Raw genomic sequence first — 18,702 nt, 5'->3', positions numbered from 1 at the left:
TAGCTTCAAAACAAAGACTAGCATGGGTAGGCAACCTATGGCATGTGTGCCAAAGGCAGCATGTGAGCCGATTTTCAGTGGCACTCACGCTGCCCAGGTCCTGGCCACTGGTCCGGGGGGCTCTGCATTTTAATTTAAATTTTAAATGATGCTTCTTAAACATTTAAAAACCTTATTTACATACAACAGTTTATTTATATATTATAGACTTATAGAAAGAGACCTTCTAAAAACATTAAAGTGTATTACTGGCCAGGATTGCCCAAAGGATTCAGGGGGCCTGGGGTCTTTGGCAGCAGGGGGCCCCCGCTTTGGCGGTAGTTCGGCGGTGGGGGGGGGTCCTTCCGCTCTGGGACCCGCTGCCAAAGTGCCCCAAAGACCCACGGCGGGGCTCCCCCGCCGCCAAATTACTGCCGAAGTGAGACCCACTGCCGAAGAGCTGGGTCTTTGGCAGTAATTCGGTGGTGGGTCCCGGAGCGGAAGGACCCTCCGCTGCCAAAGACCCGGAACAGAAGAAACTCCAGGGGCCTGGGCCCCGCAAGAGTTTTCTGGGGCCCCTGGAGTGAGTGAAGAACCCCGCTTCAGGGGCCCTGAAAAACTCCCATGGGGGCCCCTGTGGCAAATTGCCCCACTTGCCACCCCCCACTTCTCCCCGAGCGTCCCTGTTACTGGCATGCGAAACCTTAAATTAGAGTGACTAAATGAAAACTCGGCACACCACTGCTAAAAGGTTGCTGACCCCCGACTAGCGTTTCATGGCTAAGCAAGTTGCCCTCTTTTGTCCACCTGCAAGCAGACGACAGACTTAAGAGATGAGCTCCTGGTATGCGTGTACCTTGTGGAGCTCAGCAGGGTGCTATCTAAGTCATTCACTGGTTCACTTTCTCCCCACAGGCTGCTCACCAGACGTTTAAATGAAAATCCTGGGCCTCATGCTAGGAGATGCTGAATGCCTTCAACATTCACTGGGGGTTCAATGTGTGCCTACAGTTGAATGTTTGTTCAGTTGCGGTTTAACACACGTGAATTAACACGACTGTAAATTCCAGACAGAAAACAAACATTATTTGCTAGTTGTGTTTAACCCTAGGCTGGGAGCAGAGATGTGTGTCCTGAAACAGACGTTTCTATTGACTACACTAGAATTTATAGTCATGTTAGCCAACACAATTAACAATTCAAGGATAGTCCTAACCTAGGGGCCTTTGAGAACTGGGCCTGATCCTGGGAGGTGCCCAGAGATCCTGCAACTCCCATTGAATTCAATGCTCAGAACCTCTTAAGAACAGGCCATTGATGCCAGCAAGGACTTTTTGCCCTAAAAATCATGCAAACTGTTTCCTTTTCGTGGTGGAAAACTAGCAATTATGTGACTATAAAATACAAAACTCAGGTTTGCTAAAGTAAAAAGTAGAGCATCATCCCAGTACAAGCTCCAAGAGGAATCTATGGCTATTGAGAAAAAAAATATATATGTTTAGTGAGAGTACTTAGAATTCAGATCAGTCAATCACTCCCTCTCTGGAAACTATTACCCAAAGGATACTATATACAACCCTCCTTAGTACTGCTTCATGCTTCTGCTTTGCAGATGAAAATATCCCACTAACTGCACAACAATAAGGATGAGAGCAAGACTGGATCAGACAAATCAGGTCACAGCTGCCTCAGCATCACAGCTGCAGAATGTTATTATGCCACGCAGGAGACTTTGGATTCTCTCTTCCCTAGGCTGGCAAAGGCCAAACATTTCGGGGACGACACATGTGGAGGCATGAGCCAAGCCCAGCCAAGTCAATGGGAAGATTTCCATTGACTTCTATGGGCTTTGGATTGGGCCCTTAGAGTGCAGAGGTAGAGAGACAGTTGCTGCTCAGCTGCTCCGAGTAGCCTTCCCTTCTAACAGATCTAGAGAACTCGGATATCAATTAGGGTGACCAGATGTCCCGATTTTTGTGTCTTTTTCTTATATAGGCTCCTATTACCTCCCATCCCTCCCAGTTTCTCACACTTGCTATCTGGTCACCCTAGGATCAATGGTCAAGTACTCTAGGGTTTTCACATGGGAGAAAACAGCGATTACTTTGTAGCATTCTCCATCTGAATGCTCCCACCTCATTACACAGTGGTGCTCTGACTGTGTATTTCAGCCCCCACACAGCGTATCTTTATATAGTACTGTGCAAAAACAGACCAGCCTAAGGACTCTATCAGTCATCCAGGGAGGATGGGTTGCAGTGTGTGGATGGCAGGTTTTCTATTCTGCACTCATCTGTAGTATCTGAGCATCATACTGTTGGGCTTCTATGTGATTGGGATCATAGTGTTGGTAAACTATAACTCAGTGGTGGGGGAGTGCGATGGGAACATAATCAAACACATACATTGGGCCAAACACCACTCTGATTTACAGCCTTGAGGAGTAAGGACAGAATTCAGGATGGTGTCCTAAATGGGACAAAAATATCCAACTTATGTTAGTCGTATGGCATTTGTATAACAGTTTGATGTATTGGACTTATGAGATATAGATTGATAACACCACAGTGGCTCCTTTCCTCTGGGTGAGAGAGGTATTTTATGGGCAATACTGTAGTAGGTATGACATGGCCCATGATACAGTATAACATGCAATTTGAAACCTACCATGTGCTACAGCCCTACATTATGTAAGAGTTGCATAGTGCTGTTCGCATAACGTATTTTTGAAAATATTTTTATTTAGTAAAGTAGCCAAAGGTCAGATTTTGTTTTTAATTAGGCATGTAGGGCTCATGGCTCAGTTACACCAACCTCATGTTCAACATAGCTGCAGTTGGGGAGGCAAAGGTGGCTCTGAGCTACTTTCCTGGCTCCCTTATCCTGGTGCTAGACTAGCCCTGGGCACAACCTAGAGCGGCCATAACGTTGTTCTAGTTTATGATCATATAACAACTCACTCACTCTTGCTCCTCCATTTCAGGATCATTGTAGCACAATGTATTCATGACAAAACCTATCTAGGGTATGCCCCCTATGTGCAACTGGGGTACAGGAGGTGGTATAAGATTGTGTCTCTGGAGTTCTCTCATTAGGGCAGAGTTACGTTCTCGTACACTGCTGGAGCAGCACAAAAGAGTGACTCTAAGCCAATAGTTCTCAAACTTTTGTACTGGTGACCCCTTTCACTTAGCAAGCCTCCGAGTGCCACTCCACTTAAATATATAAAAAAAGTGTTTTTAATTTATAATGCTGTTATGAATGCTGGAGGCAAAGCAGGATTTGGGGTTGAAATTGACAGCTTGTGACCCCCTGAGGGGCCCAACTCAAGTTTGAGAACCCCTGCCCGAGGCTGAGGTTCTGGCTGATAGTTATCATGATTGCAACACCAATCAGAAACTGCACCTCAAGTGACTAGTTAGGTTTATCTGTGCACACGTCTAAATTGCACTACAAGTGCAAATTAGGCTCATGTTTTGCATGAACAGTTGCATACTTAAAAAACAAACAAACAATCTGTCCCCCTAATTCTTTCAAAACCAAAATGCGTTTAATCTGCCTGTGCAATTTTTCTAGTCAACGTGTAACATTATTAAAGGCACTATTATTCAGGTACCACTTTTAAGCACAGGCATACTTTGACTTCTATTTTGTGGGGGCAGCATCAGTCAGGCCAGTGGGGCCACATGTGGGGTGGAGGCAAATTCAATGCCTGCCGGAGATTTGCAGTTCAAGGCAGCAGTGCCCTCCTCCCCCAACTACACCCATGCTTTTAAGCTGTTTCCATAACTTACTCTGTTTGGACAAGCAAACAGAATAGCAGTGGCCACATTTAAAATCTTCTCTTTCCAAATACCCTGATTTACATGTTTCTGCCAGGATCCACACCCACACTGTAGCCACAGTATGCCATGTGCTTAAAAAATATAGCCCAGTTAAATAAATCGGCAGTCACAATTGTTAGATGACTAAGGATACATGGCAGAACATGCAGTAACATTCACCCTCTTCCTTCTGCTCTTTAGCCGATTGTTCTCACAGAGCAGCAGTAGTTGATCTTTTAGGTTTTTCAACAAGATGTGTCACCCACACACCACTTTATGCCCCTAAAATTACCCAGGGAAAAAACAAGCTCATGTCTTTGGTGCCCACCTAATTTTGTATACAGGCTTCTACTAACAAGCAAGCAACTCCCACCAAAGATTTACTACTACCCATAATTGTACATTGAAAACAGTACTGCAGCGCCTGTCTCAGTGAAATACAGGGATGACTCAAAGGCCTGGCATGCACTCTCTTTACAGCTACTAACAGGAAGGATGAAAATAAACTCTCTGTTGAATTGTGCTTGATGTTCTGATAATAGAGATGCCCATTTAAAATTCAGGCATTTCCTCCTGATGTTCAGCGTTGGCACATGTCTCATAGGAGCACCAGGCCTCCGATACTTTATGCTGACATACTGAACTCACTTCACTTTTCTATACATTCTAGCACACTGTTTTTTCCCTAGTGCAGAATAAGAATTTTACGCAAGGTCCCCCTTAACCTTCCTGTGAAATCCACTTTATAACACTTAATACAACACCAAAAATACATGATTGTTTGACACAGGTGGCTCATGCAAAGCCAGAGTCATCTCTCATTGTCAATCCAGAGTAAGTCTAATGAAATCAGAGGCGTTCACTCTCAGTTTACATTGGTGTAAACGAATGCAGAATTTGGCTCCATGGTCTTTAGGGAGGCATTGGTAGTAGGCTGACTTTTTTTAAGTCTTCAGAAAATCCGTGTAAGAGCTATTATTTTTCTTAGATCCTTGTACTCAGGGGCGGCTCTAGCATGACAGGCAGGCTGCCTTCGGCAGCTTGCCTGCGGGAGGTCTGCCGGTCCCGCAGATTCGGCATACCTGCCGCTGAATTGCCACTGAATCCACGGGACCGTCAGACCTCCCACAGGCAAGCCACCGAAGGCTACTTAACTGTTGCCCTTGCAGGGACCAGCAGGGTGTCCTCCGCAGCTTGCCGCCCCAGGCACACGCTTGGAGCACTGGTGTCTGGAGCTGCTGCTGCTTACACTTTAAAAAATACTTATTTTCTGTTTGCCTCAGGCAGGTGAGGAAGGCCCATCCCCTGGTGAAACAGCTTACATGGGTGTCATGGTGCCCAGTGTTTCCTGCAAAGGGTGTCCCAACTTTGCTAGCTTACCTTAAGCTCTAGCTCCTACTCCTGGCTAACATATGCCTATTACCCCCCCACCACCCCACACACATACACCCGTGCAAATGTCTTTCTTTCAGATTCCCAGCTACAGGGGCATATTTGTAAGACACGGGGGGGGGGGGGAGCAACTAGAAATTGTATTCTCCACAGTTCAGTACAAATGAGACATTAATCCATCTCAAGGAAAGATCTTGCTAGATCATGCAAATTTCTCAACTGAAGAAAAAAAACTCTGTGCATGTGAGAAATCAGATGACATGGACCAGCAGATATTTTTACACCGAACTTTGCAAAACCAAAAATATGGAGGCTGCCAGGCTCTGTGTTCAGGCTCTGCCTGTCTACAACAACTGCAGCAGCAGCTTTCAACAGCTCCCTTTCCTACAGTGACTTAGGAACAGAAGGCCAGCTCCTCAGCTGGTGTAAATCACAGTCGCACTATTGGTTTCAATGGAGCTCTGCCTATTTATACCAGATAAAGATCCAACCAACACTTTAACATGCCTTCTGCGCATGCAGCTGCTACACCTCAGATCATGTCATAATCAAGTGTCCAAAGATCCTAGCCAGGATACATATCCTGCAGATGGATGGTGCAGATCCTGTGAAGAACTCAATTTAGGGAGTACAAAGGAAAGTGCACTAGGCAATTTCCTCTGAGGTCTAAAACATGCTGGCTCCACTCTCAGCTCCTGCCTGGAAGTCGATTAAAGTAACCAGCAAATCCCTGGAGGGCTCTGGATGTTTATCACTCTGTCTGATTGATCTGCAGCAGCACAACATCATCCACTTTGGTACTGAACTAGTCCTCAGGTTAATTCCCTGCATCGTGAAGAGAATCTCTGTGTGTGAAGTACGTATTGACCTATTGATTGATACACATATGCACCTACATGTGTATTGCTGAACCGACCATATGTGACCTGGCACTGGAGGAGACAGTCAATTAGTGATTTCCCCTGCAAGCTGGAGCCAGTGACTGTACATGCGTGTTCGTCCTACAACTCCTGCACGTTACCTCAGCTGGGCCTCAAACTGGGAATCTCGTGGTAAAAGACAGTGACAGCTCTACCAAGTGAGCTGGTGAAGTATCTCTCACTGACTGAGCTAGTAGGAGCTTTGGTAATTGTCTCCACAGGCAGCCTGGTCTTGCATGCCTGATGCTTTCATCAGGGCATCAAGAGAGAAAGAGCAGAATCAGTGTTTCCTTCTCACTGTCAGCAAGCGGCCCCTAGGAACCTCACAGGATTTACATATGCACATTAAGGGGAAAACAGCCCAGAGCCACTTCCAAACTCTCAAATTATCACAAGAGCTATATGATTTATTTGTTTAGTTCACTGGCTGCTCAAAAAGATAAAAATAAAAATTCTCAACAAAATGAACAGTGGAAAAAAATTTGTTTGGTGTCAAACTAAACATTTGTTTCATTTGAATTTCTAATTAAAATTTTTTAAATAAAACAAGTAAATTTCAAGACAGTCATTTTGAATTAAAGAGATCAAAACATTTTGTTTTGAAATTGTGAAAACAATTTTTTTTTGCATTTTTGAGACTTTCCTCCCCAACCAAAACAATTTGGAGAAATCAACACAAATTCATAAAATGTTGCAAGTCTGCATTTTTTAGTGAAAAGAATTTCAGCTGGGAAGTGTCACCATCTCTATTCAGGATCTGAATTATACTCACACAGTGCTAGTGCGATTTGGCCCATGCAGAGTGGGTCGTTGTGCAGGCCAGTTTGTAATGACGTGTTTGGCACCAATTGTGTTCCCCTTACTCACATGCATAGCCCCATGTGAAAATACATCTGACTTCAGTGAAAATACATCTGAGAGTAAGCAAAGGACTTGGCCACAGGTGGGTACAAACATATGCAATTAACTGTTGGCTAGTGCAATTTTGCTTCTTTTTTATGAAAATGTGGCCCTGAGCATTAAAGCTGGATTTTGGTAAATAGCAGAAGAACATCTGGGTTTTGATGGTTCATTTTGCCCCATGCCAGGTTAATGTGAGTTTTGTAACCTCTTCTGAGCTTCAGAAAAATCATAGTTTTCTCATAACGGGCGGGGTGGTGGTTGTGAAAAGTAACATAGTGCTTGCATTTTGGATCAGATTATTTGGTCTTTATCAAACGGGAGTTAATTACTCAGAGATGCCCAGCCAGATTTGCTATGGTGGTCACAAGGAAATACCACTGGAGCCTTGCACATTCTGCTCAGTGTTTCATATGCTAGCTGCATTTTGGTAAAATAAAGTACCTAGGCCAGATGCTGCCTCTCACACTTGTGACAGCCCTTGAGATGCTCATGGGTGTAAGTCAGGAAAGAATTTGACTCTGAGCTAGACCTCACCTGGTGTGAATCACCATAAACATTTCAAGGAGATTACACCACTTTACACCCGCTGAGGATGAGGCTCAATAGACGTTACTTTCCTGAAAGCTCTCAGAAACATGGTGTTAAACTAAACGAATGAAAGGTAACTTTACATCAGAAATGGCTTGCTATGTATGGTACCTAGAGCAAAGAGAGGTGGCAGTCCCTGCCTCTGTAAATAATTCAGATACTAACACTAAGATTTCAGTGCATTTTACAGTACATAATGGGCCCAGACTGGATGCTCTTTCCGGTGGTCAGAAATAGGTAGGGATCTAAACTTAACTAGTCAATGTGAAAGTCATATTATCAAGGATAGCAGCTCTTCCATCCTTTACAAATCAATTGAACTCTTAAAATTTGGTTCTTCACCCTTTCAGGGAGATCTTGCACAGACACTACAGTTAGTCTGGCTAAGTCCACTGGCTGCTCAGTTTCAGCCTCTTCATAGGCTTCAACTTGATTGCCATCTCGTCCTCCAAAATTACAAAGCAAGAGCTCCCCAGCTGTGGCCTGAAATCTGCTTTTAGCCTTTAAACTGCTGGAGATGTTAAAGCCTACAGAGGATATTAGTGTTTCCTGTAACAAGTCCTCATCTTTGACAGCACCTGCTCCCTCTAATAGTGGGTAAAAAAACAAACAAACCCAAGTCCCCAAGAGAAGTCATTTCTCATGCCAAGTTACACTTGACTGCCTTGCACAGAGAGGAGATTCTAAGGCAGTAATGCTGCCATCCTGAGGATCAAGCTAATCTCTTTTCAGGGAGGCTCACAGAGCTCAGGGAAAATGGGATTTTTTTTTTATTTTATTTTTTTTAAGGTTGAGGGGAAAATCCAAAGAGTGCTATTGAATTCTCAGCATGGACTACCAAGTAGGGAAGGGATGGCTTCTTGCTTACAGAGCCTGAAGTGGAATTCTCCCCAGTAGAGATGTTAACAGGTTCAGAACACAGACCTAGGGTTGCCAACTTTGGTTGTACAAATTCCTGGAGATTTCATCACATGACAATCTTTTAATTCAAGAGGAATTGTTAATTCCTAGTGACTCCAGGACAATCCTGGATGGTTGGCAACCCTCCAGACAGCTAAAATATTAAAAAAGAAACACTCCTCTGACCAAGGCACATCCTCAGCTCGTTCCACACCACACTGAGTCACTGACAGTGGAGGAGCCTGCAGTTCAGAACCACAGTTGTTCCTCGTTTACTCTTAATCCCACTGAGGTGAAACAAGGCAGAGGGCTTCAGGCAGGGGCAGCCTGCCAAGGAGAGGCCACATCAGGGTAAAAGATGGCTGCAACCCCCCCTTTGGAGAAATGGGGTGCTGCTGGCTGGGTTGAGGGCCTGGCCAGTGTGGCTGAAAGCTTGAGTGATCTGGTAAGGGCCTACAGAGCACCCAGGGAAAACTTCCGTGGGTCCCCCTGAACAGGGCTAGCTGTGCTTCCACAGCTGAGGTGAGCATAGCCCTCAGTACTGAGAAAGCAACTGAGTTTCTTGGGCCTAAGAATGGCTAAGTGCTGTGCAGAAGGCCGAGGACATATGCAAAGTCAGGAAGTTCTCAGCTCACCCCCCAACTTTCTGTTTCAAAGCAGAAAACTCCCCTCCTGCAGGAGGCCTAGTGAAACATTTCAGTAGAGAGAAAAGGGAGCAAGGCCCAGTACTCACAGATACAGACTGCTCCAGAGCAGCCTGCAACAGCATCAAGAAACAGTTCAGCCCTTTGAGAACCTCTCAGCCAGGAAAGCTTTTCTCTCTTCAATCTCTCCCTTTCTGAAGAGGGCTTCTACAATTAGAGATACCCTCTTCTCCCTGACTGGGCTACACACAGCTGCCATCTCTCCTTTCCAATCAGAGCAAAGGGAGGGAAGCAGCTGGACCCATTAACCTTTGCTGGCTGACTGCCCTTCTCCCGTATGTGTGTGAGTGCAGCTGTAATGAAAGATGCCTTTACATTCCACTATATGTTCAGAAACCATGGAAGTGCTCACATGCCACAGTGATGGACTACAAATAAAGATAAATATCCCTGAGCAGTATGTATAACAGCTGTATGGAATGAAACCAGGGTACTCACACATCAATAATGTTAACATTGCTGACAATGTTATAATAAGGGTTTGGATATATGGTTTTTTTCTTAAAGCCCCAGCTTCTGGAATCATGTCATTTCACGAGACTTTCAACTTTTGTTTTAAGAACAAGTGAGTTTCTAGCACTCATGGCTGTGGAGAGAAGCTTGCAAATTTGATCCAAGTGCACCCTAAAGGTTCAAAAACAAGAAGGCAAATAAAATATTTTTTAAAAGTTATATTTTTAAGCCAATTTCATGATTTTTTTGGGGAGCGGGCTGACTCTTGATCACTGAATATTTGAGGTTGTCAGTACTGTATAAAGGGCTTGTTAGCTGCCTACCTGGTCATGTCTATGTGTATTTACATGTGCAGTTTCTGTAATTACATATGCAGGTTTGATGTGTGTTCACACAACTGTGAAAATCTGGTCCTGCATCATGTGGTAGTGAATTTAGGCACTAGTGCTTTGAAGAAAACTGGTTTCAACTGTCTGATTGTCAGTGGAGACTTGACTCTGTCACAAACCATTTTTTTTCCAGTGAGAGATTTACAGGTTTTATTTGTGGATGCAAAAAAGGGGAGGGTGGATTTTAAAAAGTCCAGGATTACCATAACACATCAATATTCATAAGCACTCAGAACACTGCTTTAATTGCTTTGATATTCTTGGTTAGATTTTTTAATCCTCTAGTTTAAAGGTCCTTCAGAATCTAATGTACAGTTCCTAGGAGAATCTATAAACATCACATGGACGTGGTGTAATTAAAAATGGTTTGATAGAGAGACATGTGAACAGCAGGCCTGGTGGCCCTTTGATTTACAGATAAACTCACAGAGTAAGTCACTCTTCCCTGATCTGGACTGTGAAGAGCATGTTAATCTCTCTGAAACAAAACATCCTCAGGGACTTGTATCAGTGCTGAGACATACATTGGTCCCTTCTGACCCTAAAGTCTATGAGTCTATGATGAGGAGGGGAGGTGCAAGGAGGGACAATAGGAATTAAAACAGAGGTGGGCAAACTACGGCCCACGGGCCACATCCGGCCCAGGGGAGTGTCCTGCCCGGTCCCCGAGCTCCTGGCCTGGCAGGCTAGCCCCAGCCCTTCCCCTGCTGTTTCCCCTCCCCTGCAGCCTCAGCTTGCTCACTCCGCCTCTGGCGCCATGCTGTGGGCGACGGGGCTGTGAGCTCCTGGGGCAGTGCAGCTGCAGAGCCTGGCCTGACCCAGTCTCTGCGCTGTGTGGTGGCAGCGGCGTGGCCCAGCTCCAGCCAGGCAGCGCAGCTGTAGTGCCACCAGCCACCAGTGCTCCAGGCAGCGTGGCAAGGGGGCAGGGGGCATGGAGCAGACGGATTGGATAGAGGGCAGGGGAGTTCATGGTGGTGGTCAGGGGGTGGGGGTGTGGATAGGGTTCGGGGTGGTCAGGGGGGAATCAGGGGGTTGAATGGGGGCAGGGGTCCCAGGGGAGCACTCGGGAAGGGGGGGTTGATGGGGCAGTCAGGAGCAGTCAGGAGACAGGGAGAAGGAGTCATTGGATGGGGCAGGGGTCCTGGGGGGGGCATCAGGAATGAGAGGAGGGGTCGGATGGGGCAGTTTGAGGTGCAGGGGTGGTCAGGGAACCCGGAGTGGGTGTGTGTGGATGAGGCAGGAGTCCCGGGGGCAGGGGGCAGATAGGAGGTGGAGCCCGGCCACGACCCCCTCCCCAACCGGCCCTCCATACAATTTATGAAACCCAGTGTGGCCCTCAGGCCAAAAAGTTTGCCCACCTGTGAATTAAAAACATGTGGTCACATTCTCAACTGGTGCATTTCTGCATAGCTCCATTCACTTCAGTAGAATTAGGCTGAGGTATAGGACCTGCTCCATTAAGTTTAAGGAGAAATCAAAGACACCCACAAAAAATCCTTGGGGGTAGAAGGAAGCATGGCTGGAGTTGGGTACAGGGGTTGGTACTGAAGCACTAAAGCTCATGGGGCCATATCTTGCTACCATTTACATTGGTGTAAATCAGGAGTAGCTATGCCGAGCTCAGTGGAGTTACTCCACATTTACACCGCTGATACTGAGAGTAGATTTGGCCCTGTCAGTGGTTTTAGGGGAATTAATAAACAAAAAGAAAAGGAGGTGCATTCATGAAGGCTGCCAGGGTTCATTTTGTGCTTGAATCCTGATGCTGCCAAGCAAATCCAAGGAACTGATTTCAGTAGTGAATTTGATCAGGTGACAAATGCTAGGGGGAAAACCTAGCATCAGAGACGTTAATTCATCATTTTAGTGTCTGTTCTCTTTTGTATTCGACACAATGCTATGTTATAAGATCATTTTTGACTTCTGCCCTTTATTTACTGTGATACTAAAATCACTCTCCTGGTGCCTGTGAGTCTCTGTGTTAGCCCGTTGCTGGCAATCACGTTAGCTTTGGAACCTCCAGACTCCTACTGTGTAACATCTATTTCAGGCAGGAAGCGAGGATCCTTAATATCACCAGAAATCAGTAGAAACCTTTTCGTATCGCTGTTGGCTGGATTATTGTTTGAAAGCTAGCAAATGCAGTAACTATAAATGCTTGTGTGTGGGTGTTCAATTACCTGAGATTCTCTGCAGATATTAGCAGCATCTCTTGGGGAAGTCTCATTTGGTATGCAAGATAAAATCGCTCTGGCACTGATCATATGATTTGAAGACTCAATCCTGAGGCAGCACTACTGAAAGGGGAGGTGAAGCTGCAGAAGACATTCACTCAGTTCAGACAGCAGGAAGCTGTGAGCAGCACATGAATTTTATTCGCCAGGCACCAGTAAAGCTAGTGGACTCCTCTGTCATATCTGTAACCAAGAAACCACCCTGCACAGAGAGGCTTTATTTCTAGCAAGGCGATTGTTTTTTCAGGATGTATCATTGTCGATGCTAGAAAAGGGGTGCCCATTGCTACATGAACGAAGGCAGTAATTGCTCCAGAAGATTTCTAAGAACCCCATTTGATTCTCAGGGTAAATGCCTCCTCAAGAATGGATTTAACTGTAGTGGGGCACTATTTTCAGCTGACTTTTTTTGGAAAATAGGATGAAAAGAATATATACATCAGGGAAGGATTACACTTATAGCAGAGCAAATTAGAGGAAAACTTCCACCTGCACTGCTAGCATTTGGGAAGAATAAAAGGACTGAATATCCAGCTTTTAGGATTCCCTTTCTTCACTGACCCGAGATGATTTTCTAAGGAAAATCCCAACACCTGCACTCAGCCCAGTACAGACTTTTGCAAGAACAAACATGGTACAAAATGTGATTTTGGTGTTTTTCCGCAGGCGCCTGAGCCAAAGACCTGCTGTCGAGGAGCTTGAAAGAAGGAATATACTTAAACGTGAGTACTTTAAAAAAAAATTGCATTTTGTATGTTTGTTTTTAAACTACTGAATACATTTCTCAGAGCCATTTCTCCGCTATAAACAAGTTCATGCCCTCCTTTTGGGAATGGATTTGTAACCAATGGAATTTTCACTGGGGGTGTGTTCTGGTGTCTAATATGTGTACTTGTCTGAAGGCATCCCCCTTAATGCAGAAAAAAGCAATACTACAAATGTAGGTTTTCAAATAATTCCTGCTGTTATGGCTGCATGAGGAAGGAAGCACAGTCTTGTTTTGTCAGTTTAGCAATCACCTCGATTATCATTTTGCAGAGAGTCAAGGCACACTGTCAATTAAAATCCATCAATGCCAAAGTGAAGCGCACAGGCATCCTTGCAGAACAGTGACTTTCCTAGCAAGTAAATTGCATCAGATCCATTCCTGACCTTTCTAATTTAAACAGAAACTGAATTAAAGACAGGAAAAGGCAAGCTGAGACAGTGCAAGGGTATCAAACTCCTTGCCTGTTACTATTGTCTGAGCAGCTGGAGACGTTTGCTGAACTTCCTTTAGATGGCCGGGGAATCCCCAAAATGATGAGAACAGGGGAATCCTGAAAATTGTTTCTGTTGTCACATGGGGTAAGCTAGATGGAAAAGGTGGAGTTCCACTGCTTTAAGGAAAAATATCACACATTCTGCTGTATTAATGGTGTATCTTAGCACCAAAAATGTAAAAGACATTATTATGTGAAAAATAACCAATTACTTGTTCAAACAAGCTTGAACAATTTAATGGAATATGTGTTTGCATTCTATGAAAGCAATGCTGTCTTTGTCTTTTAAATCAGATCTAATAATTTCGAGGATTGTATTTCACTAGTACACAAAATTGATGAAGAAAAAAGGCCCTATGAACATGGGGGACATTAGTTTTCCAGAATGGTTTAGATTTAGGAAGGGTCGTCTTTACAGAATTAAATTGTGCATCCCAATTTTTCTCCTGAAGGAGAAAACTAGAAATGTATAGGCAAATTGTACTAACAAAGAGGAAAACAGCAGCATGACCGCAAAGATTACAGTGTCAACTTAATTTCTGAGGATTTGGATTGCATGCTGCTTTTTCTTTCTTATCAGTTTATACAAGAGGGCCTGATGCTGCTCTCATTGAAGTCAATAGACTTTGGAGACAGAGGGAACTGAAGGGGACTCCTTGGTCATCTTCAGTTGGTTCAGTTATTCAAGTACATCAAACCATTTACTTTGTAAATAGTTCTTGTGATATGTAAATTAATTACCCACTCAACGCATACACAGAGTCATTTACGCATATTCAAATTACAAATAACACATAACACAAATTCTTGTGACCTGTAAACATATTAACCCAATTTAACCTCAACCCCCAGCCATCAAAAGGAAAAGCAATTGAGATAAAATTTCTCTATCAGATGGGACCAGATTTGCAAAAAAGAGTGAACACCCTGCATCTCCCATTGAAAACTTGCTCCCTTCATTCTCTGGTCTAAATCAGAGCCCAGCTTCTCTGAGAATCTGGCCCTTCATGTTTGTAACTTTCTGATGTACGCTGGCTACATCCTTAATCTAGGTTAAACTGACCAGCTTTAATATTAAAAAAACCCATTGCATTACATTCATATAATGAGCTTACAGAAGGAGCTAAAGCAGAACAGAAGATGAAGCAGAATTAAAGATACTGGGTTAGATTTACCATGCATAAATCTGGACTAACTCTGTCAGCTTCACTGCAGTTACTCTGGGTTTGCATGGGGTGCACTTGGATCAGAAGCTGCACAATTGTACTTATGTTACCTTTTTCATTACATAAAAATGTCAGCTACATTGCAAAGAACCCAGGTCATCACTGAGCCAGCAGGGACATTAGAATGGGTGACAAAGAAGGGTAAATAATTTGACTGAAACAGTTGAAAAGTCAGTGTTCAAGTTAGTGATAGAGAGATACTGACACTGTTCCCAATGACTTTAATGAGAGCATGATTGGATCTGATCCTGCCAAACCATGATTATGTTAGAACCCCCATTGAAATCTGTGTGACCTCATGACTTGTAAGTGCTATTATGCTGTTACTTTTTTAAAATATTCAGGAGATGAAGTGAAATATTTTTTTTACTCTCCCTCATAGAGGTGACTCTTGGATAAGAGAGGTACTTAACCCCCCCCCCAGCACTTACTTATAATCTTATTGATTTTATTCATTCCTCTGTCTTTAAATATAGAACACTGCTTGTTCAGTACAGGGCATGACTGCCACAGTAAGTGTGTTCAAACCTAAAAATCAGTCCCAGGAGTTTAGATGGGTTTTCTATTATATTCTGAGAGCAAGCCATTGATATTCATGTACAAAGAGGCAGCTTCTCTTACATCGGATTGTACAATCCCTGCTTCATTCTTAACACTGGTGATTGCTTCCGTGTCATGCACAGTTTAGAATTCCCTGCATAACTCATACAGAGCAAGGGTGTGAGTTTCACTACTGCATGTGACACTGTGTAATGGGACTATTACTCCATTGAGATGTGTAGTGTTAAAGTCAGCCATTTACTAATAAACGGATCCAAATACAGCAATATGAGGTTGCTGTGAAAACCTCTCTAGTTCTTCTCTGTATTAATGTTTGCATTCTGTAATATCCCTGCTGACACTTCCTTCCATCAGATAGGTAAAGTTTACCAAGATCTTGCATTTGCTTCCTGATGAATTGCTTTTCGTACTTCCACAATTGTTAAGCAAAACGAGTTTAACTTTATCTAAATCTAGATGTGCCATTATCGATACGGACTATGATGTGTGCTTAGCATTTCAAACTGACAAAAAGCAATCTTCAGTCCAGATAGGCATATTCATGTTTCCATCTTAGAAAACCACCTAGTGCCCATGTAGAATGCATCATGACTATATTCTGAAGGACATTTAGATTGATGGAGAACAGCTTTTTTTTTTTAAAAGTCAAAATACAACCATAAAGGTCTAATCAAAAAGGGGATAATAAATATTTAACTAGGCACGTTAGTTACTTCCTGGAGGCATCTTTTTTTTTTTCTTCTTATTTCCCCCTCAGAAACTGCAGCCAATTGCTATCTAAATCTTTGGTCATCTCACTGACACTTCTGAAGCACTGCCATATCATCAGTCTCATGTACTCTACTTCAAAGTCATATACACCACCACTCTAGTGTACGGTGTGATTTTAAGTTCTCTGATTTACGTTTTCTGTTTACCTGGTTGCAGACATGTTGCTACAATACTTCTTTAAATAGATCCATGTGCCTGTATTTCAATGTAATCTAAAGAATACAGAAAACGGGAGGGGCAAGAAAAGGCTCATTCCCAAAATTAGCCTTTTAAGACACAGTAGTTTAACACTGACAACATTTAACAGAATATGACTTTTGCTTAACTGAGAGAGGATGATAACTGTTATCTATAGCAGCTGTTTTCAACCTGTGGTCCACAGACCCCTGGGGAGCTGCAGACTATGTATAAGATTTCCAAAGGGGTATGCATCTCCATACAAATTTTTTTAGCAAATGAAAAAAGGTTGAAAACCATTGATCTCCAGGCTCACTGAATGGTTAAACATCTTTTCCCTGGGTCTTTAGCATTGTTTAGGTCATGGACTTGAGTCTAAATTTAGTAACAGAAAGCACTAGAAATAGAAAATCCATTAAGTAGTATCCCAAGGCAAAGACTATATTTCACACAATGGTACAGGACTCGAGTCTATTTTTAGATCCAGTGTGTAGGTGTTATCACGGCTTGAATGTTAATGGAACACACAAAAGCAAACTGGCTTAGGTTAGAACAGAAGATCACAAAAGAAAACCTGTGAGTATAAAGAGGCTCTAATACAACTGGCATATCTTGAATAGAAGAGGGGAAAAGGATAGTGTGTAAGTCAAGGATGAATAGTATAGCAACCTGACCAACTAAATATGAAGCCTGAGAGCATGCTTTCCCTGAAGTAGCTACAGGAAAATGTTTCAGCATCTTAATGCAAGTGTGACAGGACTCTAACAAAGACATGGCATAACAATCCTTCATTCATAATTTTAAAGGTATTGCTTTTCCCTCTAAAATTTTATCTAGCCGAAGAATTGGACTGGCTGCTTTATGTTTATTAAAGCTCATTGTAACTGGAGGTTATGTCACAGGAAAAGCTGACATTGGCATACATGCTTCTGTGTCCTCATTAAAAGGTAGCTGTATATTCTGGCAATGCACCAAGCAGGCATAGTAAGGACTGAGCTAGCAATTCAGAAGAACTAAGGAACAGCACCAAGCTTCTCCATATTGTAACTTTTATTGCCTGGATGTATTGGAAACAGCTGATCTTCCTACATGAGGAAAGTCATCTCTTTTTTTGTTTTTTCTGCAGAAAGAAATGATCAAACAGAGCAGGAAGAAAGAAGGGAAATCAAGCAGAGGCTGACAAGAAAGGTAAAATCTTGAAATGTTTTCAGTGACATTTAAAAAGCTGAGTGCAAACTAATAACAGAGAGCCCAGAGTAAAAACAGTATCTAAATATTTTAAATAATTTTAAAGACAAACAGCCATGGTGGTCACCATTAAAAAGTCAACCTGTATACACAATGATATGTGAGATAGTAGTATTTAATAACTAGAATAGAAAATAACTACAACATCTCAGATAATTATCCACAAATGTTGGCTCTTAAAATGGCATTCACTGTATTTGAGAGGCTAATGGAAAATTTACACAAGAACCTAAAATCAGCTAATTTGAGATCATTTGCCTCATACTGCAGATTTTGCAACTATATTGCTAGGAAAGCAGTTCCTTTCCACTGTTCGTACCAGTGAGAATCCCAGAGTAAGCTGCCTCCCTGCTGAGCAGCAGGTGCATTCCTGCCTGAAATTTCTGTTTGCAGACCTTTTCATTTGAAGGTCTATCAGATTCCAGGCCTGATCCTGTCATTGCTCTGTTTGCAGAAGTCCCTGCAGGAGTCAGTGGTGTAACAGTGCAATATTCAAAGGCACATTGTGATGATAGTTTGCTAAGGCCTGGGTCTGTAGTTCTTACACTTGGCCCAATCCTGAAGCCCTTATTCAGACAAAGTTATGGGAATTTTGCAAGATTGAACCCTTACATTGTAATTCATTGTGATTACTTGAAATATATTGCAACTTCAGCTTTAGAAAGCTGTGTGTGACAAGATGTTCCATTATAAAGCCACTGAACAATAGGCCTCAGCTCCATTTACCCCATTATTACTGTTTAACAATAATACTCAGAAGCGTTTCAGTAGCTCCTTGAGATAAAGGCACATGGAAAGTGAAGTCTAGTTAATAGAAAAATGACTGTGTAGAAAGATGACTAAAGATAGCACAGTATTAAAATTAATTGTTTTCCTTTACAAAAACTATCCTAATGTTTCTAATCATAGATAAGTTTCACTCACTGACTGTAGGACAGATTCTGAACCCAGTTATAACACTGTGAATCTGGAATGATGGTGTTACCCATGTAAATAAGATCAGAATCTGGCTCTATTTCTCAGTGTTACTGTGCATTTAAGACGAATTAATCAATTTCAAATCTTTTCAGATGTATATTTTGTATACATAAATATACAATATACAAAATGAAGATGGGGACTAAAATGCATGTGATTCCATTTTTGTGCTGTTGAATGTGTCTCAATTTTA

General features: G+C 42.9%; 1 protein-coding gene across 7 annotated transcripts in view; it reads left to right on the top strand.

Moving 5' to 3' along the window:
• PHACTR3 (phosphatase and actin regulator 3) overlaps positions 1-18,702 on the top strand; it is a 168,378-nt gene that overhangs the window by 135,672 nt on the left and 14,004 nt on the right. For all 7 annotated transcript variants that reach the window (XM_030533758.1, XM_030533757.1, XM_030533754.1 and 4 more), the window contains exons 9-10: positions 12,953-13,008; positions 17,410-17,471. In XM_030533758.1, the coding sequence (XP_030389618.1) occupies positions 12,953-13,008; positions 17,410-17,471 (118 nt within the window). The remainder of the gene's footprint in view (positions 1-12,952; positions 13,009-17,409; positions 17,472-18,702) is intronic.

The sequence above is a fragment of the Gopherus evgoodei genome, chromosome 14 (assembly GCF_007399415.2).
Source record: "Gopherus evgoodei ecotype Sinaloan lineage chromosome 14, rGopEvg1_v1.p, whole genome shotgun sequence".
Taxonomy (NCBI): Eukaryota; Metazoa; Chordata; order Testudines; family Testudinidae; genus Gopherus; species Gopherus evgoodei.
This window is presented reverse-complemented; position numbering and strand designations above follow the sequence as displayed.